Source organism: Diceros bicornis, chromosome 1 (assembly GCF_020826845.1).
Source record: "Diceros bicornis minor isolate mBicDic1 chromosome 1, mDicBic1.mat.cur, whole genome shotgun sequence".
NCBI lineage: Eukaryota > Metazoa > Chordata > Mammalia > Perissodactyla > Rhinocerotidae > Diceros > Diceros bicornis.
This window is the reverse complement of record NC_080740.1, coordinates 67,996,833-68,015,762: the sequence shown is the minus strand read 5'-3', so window position 1 is coordinate 68,015,762 and position 18,930 is coordinate 67,996,833. Positions and strand designations below refer to the sequence as shown.

At 51.4% G+C, this 18,930-nt stretch overlaps 1 protein-coding gene across 5 annotated transcripts in view; it reads left to right on the top strand.

The window, feature by feature from the left end:
• The window catches only part of TNIP1 (TNFAIP3 interacting protein 1), a 44,607-nt gene that overhangs the window by 24,256 nt on the left and 1,421 nt on the right, over positions 1 to 18,930 (top strand). For 3 of the 5 annotated variants that reach the window (XM_058544404.1, XM_058544410.1, XM_058544399.1), the window contains 11 exons: positions 2,333 to 2,427; positions 4,558 to 4,678; positions 8,342 to 8,431; positions 9,973 to 10,038; positions 10,199 to 10,330; positions 11,987 to 12,115; positions 14,599 to 14,730; positions 15,811 to 15,936; positions 16,465 to 16,530; positions 16,870 to 17,061; positions 17,944 to 18,034. In XM_058544404.1, the coding sequence (XP_058400387.1) occupies positions 2,333 to 2,427; positions 4,558 to 4,678; positions 8,342 to 8,431; positions 9,973 to 10,038; positions 10,199 to 10,330; positions 11,987 to 12,115; positions 14,599 to 14,730; positions 15,811 to 15,936; positions 16,465 to 16,530; positions 16,870 to 17,061; positions 17,944 to 18,034 (1,240 nt within the window). The remainder of the gene's footprint in view (positions 1 to 2,332; positions 2,428 to 4,557; positions 4,679 to 8,341; positions 8,432 to 9,972; positions 10,039 to 10,198; positions 10,331 to 11,986; positions 12,116 to 14,598; positions 14,731 to 15,810; positions 15,937 to 16,464; positions 16,531 to 16,869; positions 17,062 to 17,943; positions 18,035 to 18,930) is intronic. The other 2 variants (XM_058544409.1, XM_058544408.1) reach the window with 1 other exon arrangement.

Below are 18,930 nucleotides of genomic sequence, written 5' to 3'. Positions count from 1 at the left end.
TAGAATAATTTTATTTTATGAGGTGGTTTACTTACTTTGTGTTTGTTGTCCTTGTGCTCCTTGCTAGAATGTGAGCCTCACGAGAGGGGCACACGTGTCTCATATCCCAGTGCCTGCACTTAATAGGTGCCTAATGTGTATTTGGTGAATGAATGAACAAATGAATGAACAGGTGAAGTCACAGGTGGACTCTGTCAGCCCATTTGAAGGAAGGTGATGACCTTTGTGATGACTTCTGTATGTTAGCTGCTTTGTGCCCAGGGCATGACCCAGAGACTTGAGGAAACGGCCCTCTAGACTGGGAGAGTGGACAGCACATGAGGCCTCGTCCTGGCCTTTTTGTGGTGGCCAGGAGTAGGACGTTCTGTTCTCTGGAGGCCTTGCCCAGGGCCATGGCATCCTGGGTATTTACCCACCCTGTGGGTGGAGGCAGATTAATCCAGTTTCTCCACGTGCATTCACTGATTTGTTTCTTGGTTCACCCAGCAGACATTTTTGAGGCCAGGTATGGCACACGGCCTCTGCTGAGCATTGGAACCGGTCAGAATAGTGTTCTGTTCTCTCAGCCTCGGATCCTTCCTGTCCGACCACCCTCCAGTTCCAGGCTGTCGCCTCCATTCAGCTTGCCCATTTCTCCTGTGTTAGTCAGAAAGGGCTAGGTCTTGCTGTGGAAACAAACAACTCTGAAATCTCCGTGGATAACATAAAAGTTTTCCCTCATATTCTGTGTGGCGGGGGCTTGTTTCTGCTCTGCAGTCACCTAGAGGCCCCATCATCTCATGCCCTTTGGAATATGAGGCCACAATAGCCACAGGGAAAAAAGAGACCAGAGAATTGTGCATAGGCCAGCCCAGAGTGACACTTGTCACCTACGCTCATCTTTCATTGGCCAGAACTAGCCACAGGATCACAGCGAGCCTGGGAAATGGAAATGGAAGGGAGCGGGTGGAATGTCGGGTGAATTCCACTGTCTCTGCCCCCAGCCCAGCTCACAGGCTGCTGCCTCCCTTCTCTGCTCTTTCATCACAGGGGAAAGAGACGCTGGTTTAGGGTCTGCCAGTTGGAGTTTAATCCCAGTGGTGATTCTTAACAGCTGTGCAACCTCATGCAAATTACTTCACCTGTATTAGCCTACCTTTAAAATAGAGACGAATTACGTAGCTTTGGGGAAGCTGTGAGGCTCTGAGGCAGTGAGTGGAGGAGCACCCAGCACGTACGTGGCACGTGCTGGGTGCTCACTAAGTGTTTGCTGAAAGACTGAGTAGCTCAGTACTGACACGGTGCCTCCACATTACCAGTCAGCACCTCCCTCCCCTCCCCGTCTGTGAGGCCCTGAGTCTGGCCGTCCATCTGCATGCCCCCACCTCGCAGCACTTCCAACACACGTCCTCACATGTTGTCAGGTGACTGGCAGTTCACACGGCGCTGGCACCTCCATGGTCCTGTTTGTCCTCCCAGCAGCCCTGTAGAGGAGGCACAGTTGTCCCCATTCTGTAGAGGAGGGAACTGAGTCTCCGAGGTGGAGGAAGCCTGAGCCACACTGAGGAATTGGTGAGAGCTTGAGGATGCCCTGGCTTCCAGCTTGCCGTTTGACAAGATGGGAAGCCTCGCATACTCTCCAAATCGACTGAGCTCGTAGGCTCCTGGGACTCACTTCTTCACTTGTTCATTCATTCATTTGGCCATTTAGTCATTCAGTCGTGGGTTCCTTCAATGGAGTTAAGTGTCGACCTGTGCTAGGTCCTGAGCTGGGGCTGGGGGTCTGGCAGTGGATGAGAGATGAGTGAGGGGGCTGGGGGATGGACATTAATAACAATGACACAAACAGTTCTTTAGTTCTAATTGTTACAAGCAAGAAGGGTGAGAGCAGGGGGCCGTGAAGAAGGATAATGGAGGTGACCTAACTCACCTGAAATGTGGAAGTCAGGGAGGACTTCTCTGAGGAGGTGACATTTAGGCTAAGACTTGAAGCAGGAGTAGAAGTGAGTCAGGGGAAGGCTGGTGGGGAAGAGCGTTCTAGGCTGTGGAACAGCAGAGAAGGAGGAGGAGGGATGGAGCTCCCTGCCTTGGAGGACCAGAAGGCCCTGTGGCTGATTCTTGGTCAGGCGTCCTCACGGCTGGCTCCTGAGGGAGAAGAGGCGTAGAGGAGCCTGGGTGGGCCTAGTGGCTTGGCTCCCAGCCGTCCTGAGAGGGACTGGGTGAGGCCAGGCAAAGGGGGTAAAGTATTGGGACGTGGCATGGCTGTGGCCCCTCCCCTGTCCTCCAACATCAGCCTGCATTTGGGGTGCACCCCTTCCCTTCCCTTGTCCCCATGCACCTCTCTGCCCTGCAGACCCTGTGTGAGCAGCTTCGGAAGGAGAATGAGGCCCTGAAGGCCAAGCTGGACAAGGGCCTGGAGCAGCGGGACCAGGCTGCTGAGAGGCTGCGGTGAGTGCAGCTCCTCAGAGAAGGGCTTGGGAGTCGGGGTGGGCAGGAGGCGGGGGTGGGTGTGGTGCTGATCTCTGGAATGAGGGCTGAGGGCTCTGAGGCCTGTGCCCAGAGCCTTGCATTGGGTCCTTCTCCGTAGGTACCTTGGTATTTCCTCTCTGGCCCTTTTAATACCTTGGGGAGTGTCTGTTCTTAGTGCCTTCAGATCTTCAGAAGGGATCTGTACAAACTGCACTCCTTCCTTGGGAACTTGCCCCGTTGGCCTGTTAACAGTGGCTCACTGGTGTTAGAGAGAGGGCTCAGGACTTTGCTGCCCCCTGCTGGTCACCCCCCTGCTCTGTTTCCTGAGAATAGTCGAGGTTCCTCATCTGGGCTAGTGGGTCTTGGACTTAATTGTGCAGGATCGCTGAGGTTGAAGGCATTACAAGTTCACACTTCCACCCCTCCTTCCTCTGCCGAGATTCTGATTCAGTGGGTCTGAGGCGAGACCCAGGAAATGCAGAGGCATCTGCATTTTCCCAAAGGCCCCTGTGATTATGATGTGGTGGCCCAGGATCACACTTGAGAACCACTGATCTTGACTCTCAGACTCTCAGAGCTGGAAGGGCCCTTTGAGAGCGTGCGGGCCAATCCCCTCATTGTGCAGAGGGAGACTGAGGCCTTGAGAGAGGCAGAGACTCGCTTCGGGTCTCACAGTGAGAACCTGGGCCTCCTTGCTCCCCATTCACTAGAGTGGCCGTAATTCCTGCCTGCACTGTGGTCCTGGAGAATTGGGTGATGAATCATCTGCTGGGTACCACCTGGGCTCAGGTATGTGGAAGAGAGGTCTTTGTTATAGCCAGGACTTGCCACTCCATTTCTCCCTTCCTGTTCCTTATTAGAATCAACAGGAAGAGAGGGAATATAAATGTGTAACTACTGGGCCACTGTGCCATTTTAAATCAGCATATATTTATTTACTTTTGGATGGCCAAAAGTTTTGGGGTTTTATAGCCATAATGACTCCATCCATGGATCCCAAAACTCAGGCTGGAGGAAAGACTCTTAATTAGAAGGCAGTAGTGCAAGTCCCTGCTCTGTGACCTTGGGAAAGCCACCTTCTTTCTGTTTTTCTATTATTACGTGGAAACTCAGCTTGCAAATAGAACATAGAGAAATATTTGACATGTTCCAGTCATACCTGAATCCACATCACCACTTTTGTGTGCGTGTGTGTGTGTGTGTGTGTGTGTGTGTGTGAGAGGAAGATTGGCCCTGAGCTAACATCTGTGCCCATCTTCCTCTATTTTTTATGTGGGATGCCACCGCAGCATGGCTTGATGAGTGGTGCAAAGGTCCCTGCCCAGGATCCAAACCTGCAAACCCCGGGCTGCCGAAGTGGAGTGCGCAAACTTAAACCACTACGCGTGAACTTAAACCACTATGCCACTGGGCCGGCCCCTCACATCACCACTTTTATTATGTCCTGTATCACCTACCTTATTATTTACTTAAGAGTTTATTTTAATTTGAATCATGTTTTTACTTAAAATTATTATAAAGAAAACTTTCACTACAGTAAATGGAAAACAGCATTAGTGTAATAAATAGAAGATAACTCCAACAATAAATACAATGAAAATGGAAGGATGTTCATAAATTCTGGCTAACTACCATTGCCCACTGAAGGATGTGGGCCTGAAGCCTGCTCTTTCTCTGTTAACAAAGGAGGCTAGTAAGTACTAGAGAGGTGCTCAAGACCTGTTAGCAGCACACTGAGGCTTTCCCCGTGCTCTACACAGGAAGTTTGAAGATCATTGGAAAAGGTGTAGCTTTCTCGCCAGGGTGTGATCCAGGGCTGTTTAGTGCAGTGTGGATACATCCTGAAGGCCTCATGTATACAGACATCCACAGTTGGGGAAACCCTTCTAGGGCTCTAGAGTCTCTTTCCTAGAGACTTCTAGGGAAGCCCATGGATTGCCAGCAAAGTGGCTTAAGGATATCCTTTTTGGTTCTACCCGAGGGCAGGTTTTAGGGTCTTGCCTTACTTCCCAGGACTCAGCTGCAACTCAGGTGAGTGGTAGGTCAGAGGCCCCCAGCCTCCGTAACCCAGGGCCAGCAATGTGACCTCTCTGCTTGCCTCCAACACAGGGAGGAAAACATGGAGCTCAAGAAGTTGTTGATGAGCAGCAGCAAAGAGGGTGCCTCCGGGCGGCCAGGCTCGCCAAAGATGGAAGGCGCAGGCAAGAAGGGGGCGGCCGGACAGCAGCAGGTACGTGGTCAGAAACTCCTTCCACAGCATCCTCGATTCCCCAGCGTCTGATGCCACCTTCAGTGGCAGTGAGCTCAGTACCTCCTGCTGCAGCCAGTTCCACTGGTAGAAGATTCTAGTTGTCAGATGCCTTTCCTTAGCTTGGCCTGACATCTGCCTCTCTGGAGCTTCCACTCCTCAGTCTTTATTCCGCCTTCAGCCACACGGGGCATTTCATTCCCTGGGACACACACTCAGGCTGCAGGCCATGACCGTGGCTTCGTGGCCCCACAAGCCTTCTCTTCTCCAGGCTGAATAACTCCAGTTCCTTCGGCCGTTGCTCATAGCAGGTGGAGTCCAGTCCTTTCCTCAGTGTGGGCACATTCCCTAAACACATTCCAGTTTGTCAAAGTCTCTCTTACAGGGTGGCTCCCAAAAGTCAGTTTAGCATCTCAGGTATTCCTGGCAGAATTAGGGTGTTAGGTGGAGAAAGCCCCTCAGAGGACTCTGCTAAGCTCCTGTGATTGCACCCTGGAGCCTCTGACATGGAGAGAGGAGGGCACCGGCCGACATCGGCGTGGCCTGGTCATGCCACGGGGCTGGCCCTCTTGCCCCCTCCCACGGCCGCTCCCAGCCCCTCTCACATCCACTTCCAAGCAGGAGCTGGCTTTCCTCCCTTGCCTGGCCTGTGCCTTTCCCCTGGCTGCAGAGCTGAGTCCCAGCTTTTTAACTGACGCATTTTTCTTCTTTAATGGGGTTTAATGGGTGCACAGCAGGACTCAGCATCTTTAACAATCCCCACACCTATGTAATAGTAGTAATTATCCTAATAGCTTAATTTCTTATTACTATGTGGCAATGTAGAGTTTGCCCAGGACTTGCAAACCCATTATCTTATTTGGACCTCCTCTCTCTACACGTAAGGTGGGCAGGGCCGGGACTATTAACCATGAGACAGCTATGGCAGGAGGTTTGGAGAGGTCGTGTGACATCACGTAATCAAGATTCCTGTCTCACCTGGAATGGTGTGGCAGAGACACATGCTGATAAATGGCCTTCTGCATCCTAGCCCATGAAGCCCCTCTCTTCTTTTTACCCCTCAAGTCTGGGCCTGCCTTGTCTGCCCTCTGGTGGATGTGACTTGTGGACTTTCCTTATCTCCCCTGGGGTCTCAGAATTCTGTGGGCAGGCCTCTTCACTTTTCTAAAGCCCTTTAATATCAACTCATCTCACTTGACTGCATGAAAGCCCAGATGCTCTTACCGCCCTGCCAGGGAGGAAGCTCCTGGAGGAGGCTGCCACCTTGGACAAGTTACATAAATTGTCTAGATTCAGTTTCCTCCTCTGTAAAATGGAGATAATAATTCCTACCTGAAAGGGTGATTGAAGGATTCACAATGTGATGCCTGTGAAGTACGTTTAGCACCTGGCACGTGGTAAACAGTGAACATTAGCTATTGCTTTTAATGGCAGATTTGGTGCCCAGCAGCCCAGTCAGCTGACTCCTCTCTTCTTTGTGGAGGTTAAGAGTACACGTCTCAGGAGCCCAGCACCCCGTCTTCCTCCTTCCCCCAAAATGTTAAGTACAGCTTTCCTCCAGGAGGCAGCAGGCTTCTAGGCACAGGCCTATCTCCTGCCTTTCTTAAAGGAGGCAGGGGTCCCTGGAGGGCTCCCCCAGCCTGCTCCCCTCACTCCCTGGTTCTTGTGGTGTGCTTACAGACCTTAGCCTGTAGGGGGCAGTTGAGTCTCACAATTTCTGCCCTTAGGCCCCACCCCAAGCCACAGGGGAGTGTGGTGGGGACCAGAAGGAGGGAAACAGAATGTGGGCAGTGACCCCAGGACAAATGCTGACAGGCCCCCAGGGTATCTGAGGTTGGGTATCAAATGGGCCTTCAGAGCCCATCCTGTTTGATCTCCTTCTACAGAGCCCCAGAGAGGGTGTGGGTCTTGGCCTACATCATGCAGGGCCTTGGAGATGGAGCCTGGGCTCAAATTCTGGACTCCTAGCTTTGTTCTGCTGTTTCAACTCAACACTTCCTATTTTTTAAAGAAAAAATTAAAACTTTTTATTTTGAGATAACTTTAGACTTACACAAGAGTTGCATAAATAGTCCAGGGAGTTCCCATATCTCCTATCCGCTTAACGTCTCACATAACCACGGTTCGGTGATGAAACCCAGGAAGTGAATAGCACCGTCAGCTCAACCGCAGGCTGTGTTCAGGCTTCACCAGGTTTTCACTCATGTCCTTCATCTGCACCAGGATCGAATCCGGGAGCCCACGCTGCATTCAGTTGTCCCGTCTCTGTAGTCTCCTCCGGTCTGTGACAGTCCCCAGGCGTTCCTCGTCTTGCATGAGCTTGATAAGTCTTGAGTTATACTGGCCAGTTACTTTGTAGAATGTCCCTCAATTTGGATTTATCTGATGTTTTCTCATGATTAGATTGAGGTTATGGATTTAGGCCAGACCCCCACAGCAGTGACATTGCGCCGTGCTCAGTGCATCATATCACAGGCCCGTGATGTCAGCGTCTTATTACTGTCAACCTTGATCACTTGGTTAAGGGGATTCTGTCAGGTTTCTCCACATGAAATGACTAATTTTCCCTTTGTAATTAATAAATATTTATTTTTGAGGAGAAAATTTGAGACTGTGCAAAAGTGCTGTTTCTTCTTAAACTTCTGCTCACTAATTTTAGTATGCATTGGTGGACCCACCTGCAGTCATTATTACCGTAGTTCTAGTGGTGATTTTGTGTTTCCCTCATTCCTTGTACATTCACTAACTAGAATTCTTCTGTAAGGAAGAGTTGTCCCTTCTTCCCCATTTATTTTTCAACTATTTCTTTCTGCCATTATAGACTCAAGGATATTTATTTTATTCTTTGGGTTGTAATCCAGTACTATCATGATTTATTTTCTTGTTCAGATTGTTCCAGCTTTTGCCATAGGAAGCTCTTTCAAGTTGTCTCCTGTGCCCATTTATGCCCTTCTTCTTCTCTTCTTATTATTGAGCACTTCCTTACTTCCTGGCACCATAGACGCTCCAAACTCACCTTATATTTTCCTTGCCCCAGCCCTGGAACTGACCACTTCTCCGAGGAGCCCTGTGTCTTTTTCTTGGAGAATGGCTTTTAGAAGCCAGGGTCTGGGCGCTAGGTGTGCTCATTGCTCCTGGAGTCTCACTGCTCGGGGCGCTCTCAGAGGACAGAGCTAGGAAATACATGTCTGTGTACTAATCGCACATACGTGTACATCTTTATTTCTGTATCTTTATAAAAACATTTTTTAAATAAGCATTTTATAAAATGTTAAAAATATGTAACTCTTGCCTTTCAGGTCAGAGGATTTTTGGCTGATGTGTGTGGGGAGGGGAGGGTAGTGGGCAGTGCCTTAGAGATACAACCTGAGCAGGGAAAGAAGTGGCCATGGGGAGGGGAGGGGAGTGGCGGGGGGAGGGTCTGGCAGCCACTGTGGGTCTGGGAGGGGGAATAATAATCTAGATGGACTTCCTGAAGGGGGCTTAATCATGGCTGGGTGTGTAGTGGTGTCCTCGTAGGTGGGAGGGTAGAGAGGTGGGAGACAGAGGGCTGGGTCTCAGGGCTGAGGGGCCTTGGGGGAGCACAGAGTGGGTGAGAGAATTGTTATTTGAGGCTTTGCTGAAGGCCCCTCTGTTTCTCCCCAGGCTAGTGTGACAGCAAGTAAGACCCCAGAGATGGGGGCCTTGGGTGCAGCTGAGAAGAAGGTGAAGATGCTAGAGCAGCAGCGCACTGAGGTAGGTGGCTGGAGAGGGCGGTGGTGGTCAGGGAAGACCCCTCTTCCCCACTGGGACCGGTGAGACAAAGGCCCTCCCTGCCCCCCTGGTGAGTTGCCATGGTGACCACTGAGCCATCTGCCCATGGGAGACCTCCTGCTGCCTTCTCCTGGGCTCTTGTTTCTTGATCAGTCCCCCTGCCCACAGGGGTCACTCTGAGGAGGTGGCATTTGTGGTACGGCCTGGAATTGTTGGTGGGGCGTAGTTTAGGAAAGCTCCATGGGAAACCCCGGCTGGTGGAAAAAGGTTGTGATAAGGTAGACAAGTTTCAGCATCAGGAATGGGGGGCCTGGGATTCACCTGTCCCCACGCAGCTGGTTCAGGGAGGGACTGAGAGGAGAGCATCCGGCACCTTCTTGTAGCACTGCTTCTAACTGGCTGAAAGTGGCCAGTAGTTGAGGCCATTCCCTGTGTCTCCTCCATCTCCCACCCCCAGGCCAGAATTTCCAGAGCGGAGGTGGAAGCCAGTTCCCATCTGTTCTCTTAGCCCCTCGTCTTCACTCAACTCAGATCCTTCTCCAGATCCCTGGGCCTTTCTGCCCTCCCTGGTCCCCCAGTACATGTGAAAGTCAGGCCTCCATAAGTCTTTTGTTTACATGCATATTCATTGTAGTTTCCTTTTTGTTTTGCCGTAAGGTATTTTTTCTGATTACAAAAGTAATGTAATGCTCATTATAAAAAGATAGAGTCTCATCTCCTAGAGATGAGCACAGGTGATAACAGTTCATTGCATATTCCTCAGTTTTTTCTATGTACTTATTAATGTATAATCTGTTTTTAAAAATAAGCAGAAAAAATTATATCATACATGCTGCATTACAGATTACTATTTTCTTTTTTTCCTTACAAGTAACGATATCTTTGAGGGTATTCATTTATATATAAAACATATACTATATTCCTTCAATTCTGAGCACTTTTTATCATATATTAATGTTTCTGAAATTGGGTTACCCTTTCTGATTATTTTATTTATTTAATGATGTAGGATTGTTATAATAAGAGTATGGCAAATAGTGTCATCTTAGAAACAAGGCAATGTATTAGAGGCCTGATTTTCTTAATACAGTTCCCTTAACCCGGCTCCTATGCTTAGGTTCTCCACTGTATTACATATATATTTGCACACTTGTGCAAGCGCTTCTTTTGGTTACATTTTCAGAGTGGAATTATTAGGTTCAAGAAAATGCAAACTTGAAGTTTTAGTACATAGTCCCGAATTGCCCTCTAAAGAGATGTGTGTTCCATAATTGCACGCCACAAGTGTATACTGTTTCTGTGTCTTGGTGTTGGTCTTGCTTTCCTGGCAAGGATACGATATGGCAATTGGTGAAGGTGAATTGCTTTGAGGAACATTGAGTTTTTGAGAAGAGGGATTGAGGTGGTATCTGCAGCCCCCATTCACACACACTGCACGCACCCTGGGAAGCTGGTCTGCATGGGGTTGACTCTCTTTGTTCCTTCTCTGCTTATCTCCTGCTAACCCCAGTCTCTCCCCACAGCTGCTCGAAGTGAACAAGCAGTGGGACCAGCATTTCCGCTCCATGAAGCAGCAGTACGAGCAGAAGGTAACGTAGGGGTTATGGGAGCGCAAGGCTGAACCCTGGTTCTTGTCTGTGCTCTCAGGACATCCCCAGTCTCCTGCTGGCGGCTTCCTTCCCAGCAGCTCTGCACCGTGGACATTCACCCCTGCCCTCACGCACTCTCTCTCTCTGCCTCTGAACCCAGATCACCGAGCTGCGCCAGAAGCTGGCGGACCTGCAGAAGCAGGTGACTGACCTGGAGGCTGAGCGTGAGCAGAAGCAGCGCGACTTTGACCGCAAGCTCCTCCTGGCCAAGTCCAAGATTGAAATGGAGGAGGCAAGTGTGGCTGCTGGTCCCTGCAGGTTCAGCTTGGGAGGCCTGCTCTCCCCTCCTCGTTAGGCGGGAGCTCAGTGGAGTAAATAAACCACTGGTGGGCGGGCGGGAGTCGGGAGCCCTGGGGCTTCCAGCTCTGGCTCTCATGCTAAAGGGCCGTGTGGCTGTAGGGAAAAGCACTTTCCTTCCCTGTGTCTGTTTCCCATCTGAAAATTGAGGAGACTGGATTAACTATTGCTTTTCATTTTTTCTTGTTTTCATACAGAAGAGCTTTTTGTTCAATTAAAATCTTATTAGACTAGGGAACTGTACAGAAAAGCACAGAATATAAAAGAGATACGGGCAGGCCTGCTCGTTTACCCTTGATGGGGGAGGTGCTGCTGAATGTTTACAGTAGTGATGGCTGTTTGTGCGGGAGGGGCTCACAGATTAGACAGAGCTTCCTTTATTCGTTCTTTAGTCATTGTTCGGCAGATCATGTACTTGCCACCATGCTGGGCAGAGACTCAGCGGTGAACAGTCCAGTCCCACCCGTGAGGGAGAAGAGACACCAAACAACTAACTACAGAAGCAAATAAGCAGAAGTGTGTGTAGAGGTGCTACACAGAAGGTGACAGGGATCAAGGAGAGGGCATAAAGGGGGACCCACTTCAGCCTGGGGGCTCCAGGAACAGATCCCCTGGAGAGTAGCATCTGATCTGTCATGTGTGTGACTGATTCCAGCCGAGGCTGGTGGCCTGTTGCAGCTTAAAGAGGAAAGGCCATTTGACGCCCAGACTCTCGGGACGTTTTATTTATGTCGCAATATCTTCCCCTTAATGGGAACTGGATATGGGCTACTTTTGCCAAACTTAAAAATGGACATTTTCAACACAGGTTGCATTTCAGAGTTCCCTCCCGTCAGCATGTGACACCCAGGGCCTTATCTGAGTGGTCAGCCTGTCTCGGTGGCTGCCCCTTACCTTGAAGTGTTAGGAAGGACACCGCCGGTCTTTTCTCTTGAGTGCAGTCACACCTGTGACTCGCAGCCAGCCCGCTGGCTCTTTGGTCCCTTCCCCTGGCTCACATCAGTAGGTGAGACAAGTCCCTGGAATCCAGCAGCTCCTCCCTATCAGCTGGGGCAGAGGCGGGACATTTCGAGACAAAGGGTGGCCCTGCAGATGAAGATACGTGGCGACAGAGGCCATCATGGAGCCTCTTAAGTGGGGAGTCCAGAATAAGTCCTGAGCAAGGCTACCCTTGGCAATCTGGCTGCCCTCCCCTATTTTAAACACTTCCTTTGACCTGCAAGAGGAGAGAGAGCACCAGAATTAGGAGACCTGGGTTCTAGCCCTAGCTCACTGTGTGGCCTTGGGGAAGTCACCTCCCCTCTCTGGATATTCCCTTTCTGTCGTATAAAGGGGCTAGGACTTGATGGAGGAGCTGGTGTCAGAACCCAGGGACTTTCACTCAACTGGACCACCTCTTCCAGGAGGACAGGACGGTATGGGCGTTAGTGCTTTCAGCCCAGGTGCCCTGCACGGTGCCTTGCGTGTGAGCATTGTGGGGCCTGCTGAGTGACAGTGAGAGGAGGCATGGCTGAGTGAGGGGGGCAGGCAGTGCAGGGAGTCTGATCCTCCTAGAGGGGCTCCCTGCTCACCAACCCTGTGTTCCCTGCAGGCCGACAAGGAGCAGCTGACAGCAGAGGCCAAAGAGCTGCGCCAGAAGGTCAAGTTCCTGCAGGATCAGCTGAGCCCGCTCACCCGGCAGCGGGAGTATCAGGAAAAGGAGATCCAGCGGCTCAACAAGGTGGGTGCCTGGGGCCGGCCCGGTGGTGTAGTGGTTAAGTTTGCATGCTCCACGGTTCTCCAGTTGGGATGCTGGCACAGACCTTCGCACTGCTCGTCAAGCCACGCTGAGGCGGCAACCCACATAGAGTAACTAAAAGGATGTACAACTATGATGTACAATTATCTGCTGGGGCTTTGGAGAGGAAAAGAAAAAGGAAAAAAGGAGGAAGATTGGCAACAGATGTTAGCTCAGGGCCAGTCTTCCTCAAAAAAAAAAGGTGGGCGCCTTGGCCCTGGTCCATGGGGCAGGCAGGGCTTCCCTGAGCCCAGCTGCAATGCCCACCCCATCGTCGGTGCCCCCCACCCTCAGCTCAGGATGGGGACTCCTGGATCAAGCCGCTGGCTCTGAGGGCCTCACTGCAGCCTCGTGGTTCCCGCCTCCTCTGCCTTTTCCTCCCCGCGTGCTGAGCGGCCAGGCCTGAGAGGAGCCCTTGCTCAGCCCTTGGACATGCTGTTTCCTCTCACTATTGAGGTTTAGCTTTAACATCACTTCCCCAGCGAGGCCTTCCCTGAGTCTCCTTCAGGTCACCCTTTTCTATGCGTCCAAAGCACCAGCAACTTCTTTTATACCCTTCCCGCATTTTCTTGTGATGACTTATTGAACGATCTGTCTTCCCCTCCAGTGGGGGGAGGTGTGCATCTTCACCAGGGCATATACCCCCAGTGCCTGGCAAGTGCTATACCCCCAGTGCCTGGCAAGTGCCTGGCACCAAGCACGTGTTCAGGAAATACTCGCTGAAGGGAGTAAGCACAAGCCCAAGGGCTCCCGCCCTTGAGAAGTGGGGTCCAGGGAGACGGGGTGCCTGGGGTGGAGGCTGGCTGGAGCAGAAACCCTCTGCAGTGGGCCAGGGCGGGGCTGGGGGCTGGTTCTCATCCCTGCTTAGCTGCTGTAACCTCTCTGGGCCTCAGTTTTGCTGTCTGAACCCTGACTGGAATCAGTCTAGGCCTGCCTGCCTTCCAGGGCGGGGTTTAAAGGAGCGAGCTGACACGGGGGAGCTTTGAAATGAAGCGTTTCCCGGAGGCCTGGAGGAGCTGAGGAGTCTGTGACTCAGCCTTTCCTCCATCTTGTCTGTCTGTCTTCCCTTCTGTGCCCTCACTCTGCTCCTGTTTCTGCATTCACTGGCCCAGTGTTTGGTTTTGGTGTTGGATAAGCATTGATCGTGCCAAGGCTGGGGCCCTTGGGACCTATTCTCAGAGAAAAGAATAACGGTCCCAAGCTGGGGGGGTTGAAGGGTGTAAATCCAGGCAGAATATTGTACATGGTACTGGTCGTAGAGATGACCAGGCAGGATCACTGCCCTCCAGGTTTCCATGGCATAGCCGGGGACAGAGACACTGGTGTGGATGACTGATGCAAGGCTCTCGCTGTTCCTGGATCTCAGTCTTCTCACCTAAAAAAATGGGGCGGATGGAGTAGGAGGATGAAGTGGAGTCATAACCTCCCCTCGCAGCAACCTGAATTTACTCTTGGCTTAGTGGTGTCCTCATGTTTCTGGGGGAGACGAGGAGACCAAGCGGAGGCCCAGGGACCAAATTGAGAAAGGTCTCCTTTATCTCCCCATGGTCCGGGGAGGCCCTGTGGGCAGTGCTGACGCATGGGAGCAGAGGCCCTGCTGTCCAGGGGGCTGAAGTCCAGGCGGTGATGCAGGGTGGCCAGTCTTGAGAGTGTTCCAAACGTCTCAAGTAACATGTTAACAGGGTGGAAGGAGAAAACCAGTTAATGGAAACCTTTTAGGAAGATGTGAGCACACTGTTTACACAAAGGCAAGTATTTTGTGAGCATGGTAGAATGGTAGGATGTTTTTGTTTTCTTCTCCAAATGTTATTTGGTGATGTTTCAGCCCATTTTCAGGGAAATTCAAGTCCAGTCTGATCTAACTACGGAAGAGCTGAGGATGGAAGGATTGGCTTGGTGGAAATGGGTTGCTAAAACTGAAGAATCCAACAGAAGCTGTAGAATCTCTGGGCAGGGCAGTTGTCGAGGAGACTGAAGCTTACTCCAAAGGACTTAATATTCTTTCTGGGTCTGGGTGCTAAGAATTGAGCCACACCTGCTCAGGAAAGGGGAGATTCTGCCTTCTACATGAGGACCCCAGTTTAGGCTACTGGTTAAGAATGCATGCTAGGTTTGAGTCCCTGGTTTGCCACTTACTAGCTGTGTGACTTGGGACAAATCACTTGAGGTCTCTAAACCTCAGTTTTCACATCTGTAAAATGGGGGTGATGATCATAGTCTTTTCTTCATAGGACTATAAAGAGGCTTCGGTGAAATGATGTGTATCGAGTGTTAATAAATAGGGTAGCATTTATTAAACAGTACTCGGTGGTGGTTATTATTATCATTATTATCAGGAAGGGGGTCACTGAGGATGACCCCTTCAATGGGGCCTGACTTCCAGGGGCTTCTGCTGACAGGCCTGCCTCCTCTCTTCCTATTCCCAGGCCCTGGAGGAAGCGCTGAGCATCCAGGCCTCCCCTTCATCTCCATCAGCTGCATTTGGGAGCCCAGAAGGAGCTGGGGGCCTCCTAAGGAAACAGGAGCTGGTCACACAGAACGAATTGCTGAAACAGCAGGTGAGGCTGGGGCGGGAGGCCAGGTCGGAGGTGCTCAGTGGGAGCTGTAATTAGTGGTCCACTTTCTGGCCATTGGCCAGGACCCCTGTCTGGTTATAGGTTTATCCTTTGCAACAGTGTATCCCTAACTAGGTCATTCCTCTGCCACCTTTATGATTTAGCCATCTCTATGCCCCAGCTGGGCTATCAGTGCCCAGTATTTTAAAAATAAATTTTAAATAAATTAATTTCAGTAAATGTATTTAAAAGGAAACTTTGAATCACTGCTAGTGGAAAAACATGTTTATTATTTGCCATAAAGAGAAAGCAATAAATACAGTATTAAAAAAAAACAAAAAAAAACCCCAAAAAACCCAATGTTACTAAACTGTAGCCAGATACTCTTGCCTGATGAAAACTCTGAACTTGAGTTCCCTTTCCCCTCATTTAAGGGAAATTAACAAGTACTAGAAAGGTGTTAAAGACATACTAGCATAAAACAGAGATTTTTTTGTTTTTGCCTTGAGAGACACAGAAGGAGTGAAAGGGAATTTGGCTCTCCCATGTGTTTCTCTTTGATGCCATGCTTTTCATCCTCCTAAATCATCTCAAACCAGGACAGCGTCTCACTGATCTGCAGTCGGGATGTGAAACAGCAGGCACAGAGGCAGGGCCAGCCCCTTCCCTGCCAGGGCACCCCGAAGCCTTGGGAGAGTTTTGCAGGTCCTCTGTTGTGGAGCCGGGAGACCTGAACTCCAGTCTCCACCCCCACTCTGGGCCTGTGGCCTCTGCCTCTCTATGGGCCTTAGCAGAATGAAAGGATTGGACTGGCTGGTGGCTTTTGACCTTTTTTCCCCCACAGATCCTTTGTTCAAATAGGAATGTTGAAGCCCAGAATGTAAGATAGATGGACCCAGAACTCCTCTGTTTGAAGCTGGGGGTAGGGAGCTGAGGTGCACCATTCCCCTCCCCACGGTGACTATCCAGACGGGGCGAAACCAGCTCTGACGTCTGTGACTCCCGGCGGCAGGCCGGCAGGCCCGGGGTTCCGAGCCTCCGCTCAGAACCGCCCCTCCTCCCTCACCCGCCCCTCCCGTCCAGGTGAAGATCTTTGAGGAGGACTTCCAGAGGGAGCGCAGCGATCGAGAGCGTATGAATGAGGAGAAGGAAGAGTTGAAGAAGAAGGTGGAGAAACTGCAGGCGCAGGTCACCCTGTCAAACGCGCAGGTGAGGTCAACCGGGCCAGTGAGGAGGCAGTTGGCCTGTCCGCATGGTGGGGGTGGCGTGGGTTGGAGGGTCCCTGGTAAGACTGCATGTCAGGACACTCACTGGTTCTGCCAGCTCTGCTACCAAATTTCTTGGTACCTTAGCAAATCCCTTCCCCTCTCTGACCTCTAGCTCTGATTTCCCACAATTAGTTTTGATGCCTTAAAAGAGCAAATTAGGAATTGGTCCTGAGCCACCCACTGTCTCACAGAATGGAACCAAAAGATGGTAATATGGAAGCACAGAAGCAGTGAGGCTCACAGGAACCGTCCTGACCTGTGTTCAGACCTCCCACAATGAGCAGGCCTTACCTGCAGCCCCCAGCCTGCCCCACACGGCCCTTCCCTGGGGCTGGGCCAGGCAGGACAGCCCAGACTGGTAGCCATGTGCATCAGCCGGTCAACCCTCGGGACTGGTTATGCCCTGGGTTTAGGCCCGGCCAGGAAGCACTTGCGCCAACAGCCGTCTCTCCCTCTCTCCTTCTCTCAGCTAAAAGCATTCAGAGATGAAGAAAAAGCGAAAGAAGCCCTCAAACAGCAGAAGAGGAAAGCCAAGGTGAGGAGGTTTGGGAGAAGCAGCAGGACTTACCCTGTCTTGCCTTCTTCAGGGAGCTGCAGTCTGATGGGAGAGGCAGTGTTTGCTCAGGGGGCCATCTCACAAATGAGGTGATGCAGGTAGGGCGCTTAGAACGGCACTTGGTACAGAGTAAGTGCTCAGGGCACATTAGCTGTCATCACTGTTGATATTCTGTCCCTACATGCCTACCTCCTGTGCCCCTGTACCAGCCTTCAGAGAACTAAGATTCTAAATAGAGAATGGGAGATGAGATGGGTGTCACTGGGGATAGCCAGTGCAGCCTGTCACAGGCCAGAGCCAGACCAGCCTTTCTTGCAGGCCTCGGCAGAACGCTACCACGTGGAGCCCCACCCGGAGCACCTCTGCGGGGCCTACCCCTACGCCTACCCGCCCATACCAGCCAGGATGCCACACCACGGCTTTGAGGACTGGTCCCAGATCCGCTACCCGCCACCCCCCATGGCCATGGAGCACCCGCCCCCACTCCCCAACTCACGCCTCTTCCATCTGGTGAGTCTGTGCTCATCCTTCACTCCAGGACACTCACAGAGGCCACCCCGGACACTTTCCAGAGGGCAGGGTCAAGTGAGGGAGCAGAAACTACATCCTCGGCTCCTTCCTGAACAGCATCGCAGTGTGCGGCGGACTTCCAGCCCAGCCCTGCTATCCCAGGGGCAGGACTCTGCAGCCCAAAGCTGCTGAGGGTCACCAGTGTAGACAGAAAGGCTGAGGAAGAGAGCAGGGCAGGAAGGGCTCCCTCCAACCAGCTAGGCCGGGGGGTCAGAGTTTGGGTTTGACTTTTTCTTATAGCCCCACTATGACCAGGTACCAGGTCCTCGCCATGCATTCTCTCCCCTCCTTCTTCCTTCTCTTTTCTCATTTCAGTTTCCTTTCCTTTTCCTTTCTCTTCTCTTTTTTTGCTTCCTTTCCTTTTCCTTGCTTATCACTCTTTCTGCAAAGAGCTGCTGTTGCCTGTCTATCCTCTCCAGTCCCTCTGCCACAGCCCTCCTCAGACACCCCGCTCTCACCTGGACCATGACAGCAGCTCTTGTGGGCCTCTCTTCCAGCCTCTCCCCCTATGACCATTCCTTGCACACATCTTCTTTAAACACTGGAGTATAGTGTGGGGCTTAAGAGGTTGGCTCTGGGATTATGGAGACCTGGACTCAAATTGAAGCTTGGCCACTTTCCTAGCTGAATGGCCTTCAACAAGTTACTTACCCCCTCTGAGCCTCAGTTTCCTTACCTGTAAAATGGGGATGGCAATCTGGGTTGTTGGGGAGAGAATTCAGTTACACTTGATTAGTATGTATTTAGCACTCTTCTGGCACAGTGGCTGCTATTGTCATTTTCAAATGTGGTTATTGATTACTAAGCCCAGTTTTGTTGCAGCCAGAATACACCTGGCGGCCGCCCTGTGGAGGGATACACAGTCAGAGCTCCCAAGTGATAGACTCGCCCACAGCCAGGCCTGCGGAACCGGGTGAGTGGGACCCCTAGGATTGGCTCTTATCTTCTCCTGGGGGAGATAACTTCTTATCTGCCAGGATGGCCCTGGTTTGGGGATGATGTTGCTGCCTTCTGATCTTGGTGGAGGAGAGGCCCAGCTTTCCGAGAGGAAAAGGATGGTGACTCCAGGGTGAGGAGATTGAAACCATTCATTCGTTCATTATAACTTAGGGTCTGCATGCCAGGCGCTGGGCTGGTGCTGGGGAAGCCGAGAGAGAGCAGGAGCAGGTGTGACGGTCCCCGTCCTCATGCAGCTTCCTGTCCTCTGAGGGAGGCGGAAATGAATGAAAAGAAATCCCACAAACAGGCATATGATTGCACTCCAGTGCCTTGAAGGAAGAAGAGCAGGTTTCTATGAGAGCAGATAACCAAGGAACCTGACCTAGATGGGGGGCGATGACGTTTGAGTCGAGACCCTCAGAATGAGTGGCATTCACTAGGTGAAGAGGTAGGAGTGGAGGATGTTCTTGCAGAGAAATGACAAATACAAAGGCCATGGTGGGAGGAAGGGAAGAATTGTGGCTGACTTGAGGATCTAGAGAAGGCCAGTGTGGCTGGAGCCGAGAACAAGGTGGGGAAGGAGAGACAGGCAAGGCAAGGTCAGGAGGTGGGCGGTTCCTGGGCAGGTAGGGCCTTGCAGACCATGGCAGGGTACTTCAGGATGATGTCCAGTCCTTGGACATTTTTAAAGACATTTTAAAGAGTGGCATGACAGATTAGCCTTAAGTTTTGAAAAGCTCCCTCTGGCCATGGTGTCCACCATAAGCAGGGACCCCTGTTGAAGGGACTGGGGCTGTTCACTGGTTACGAGAAGACTCTGGCCCTTAGTGACTACCTTTGCTTTCTGCAAGGCTCTCATGGGGCAGAAGG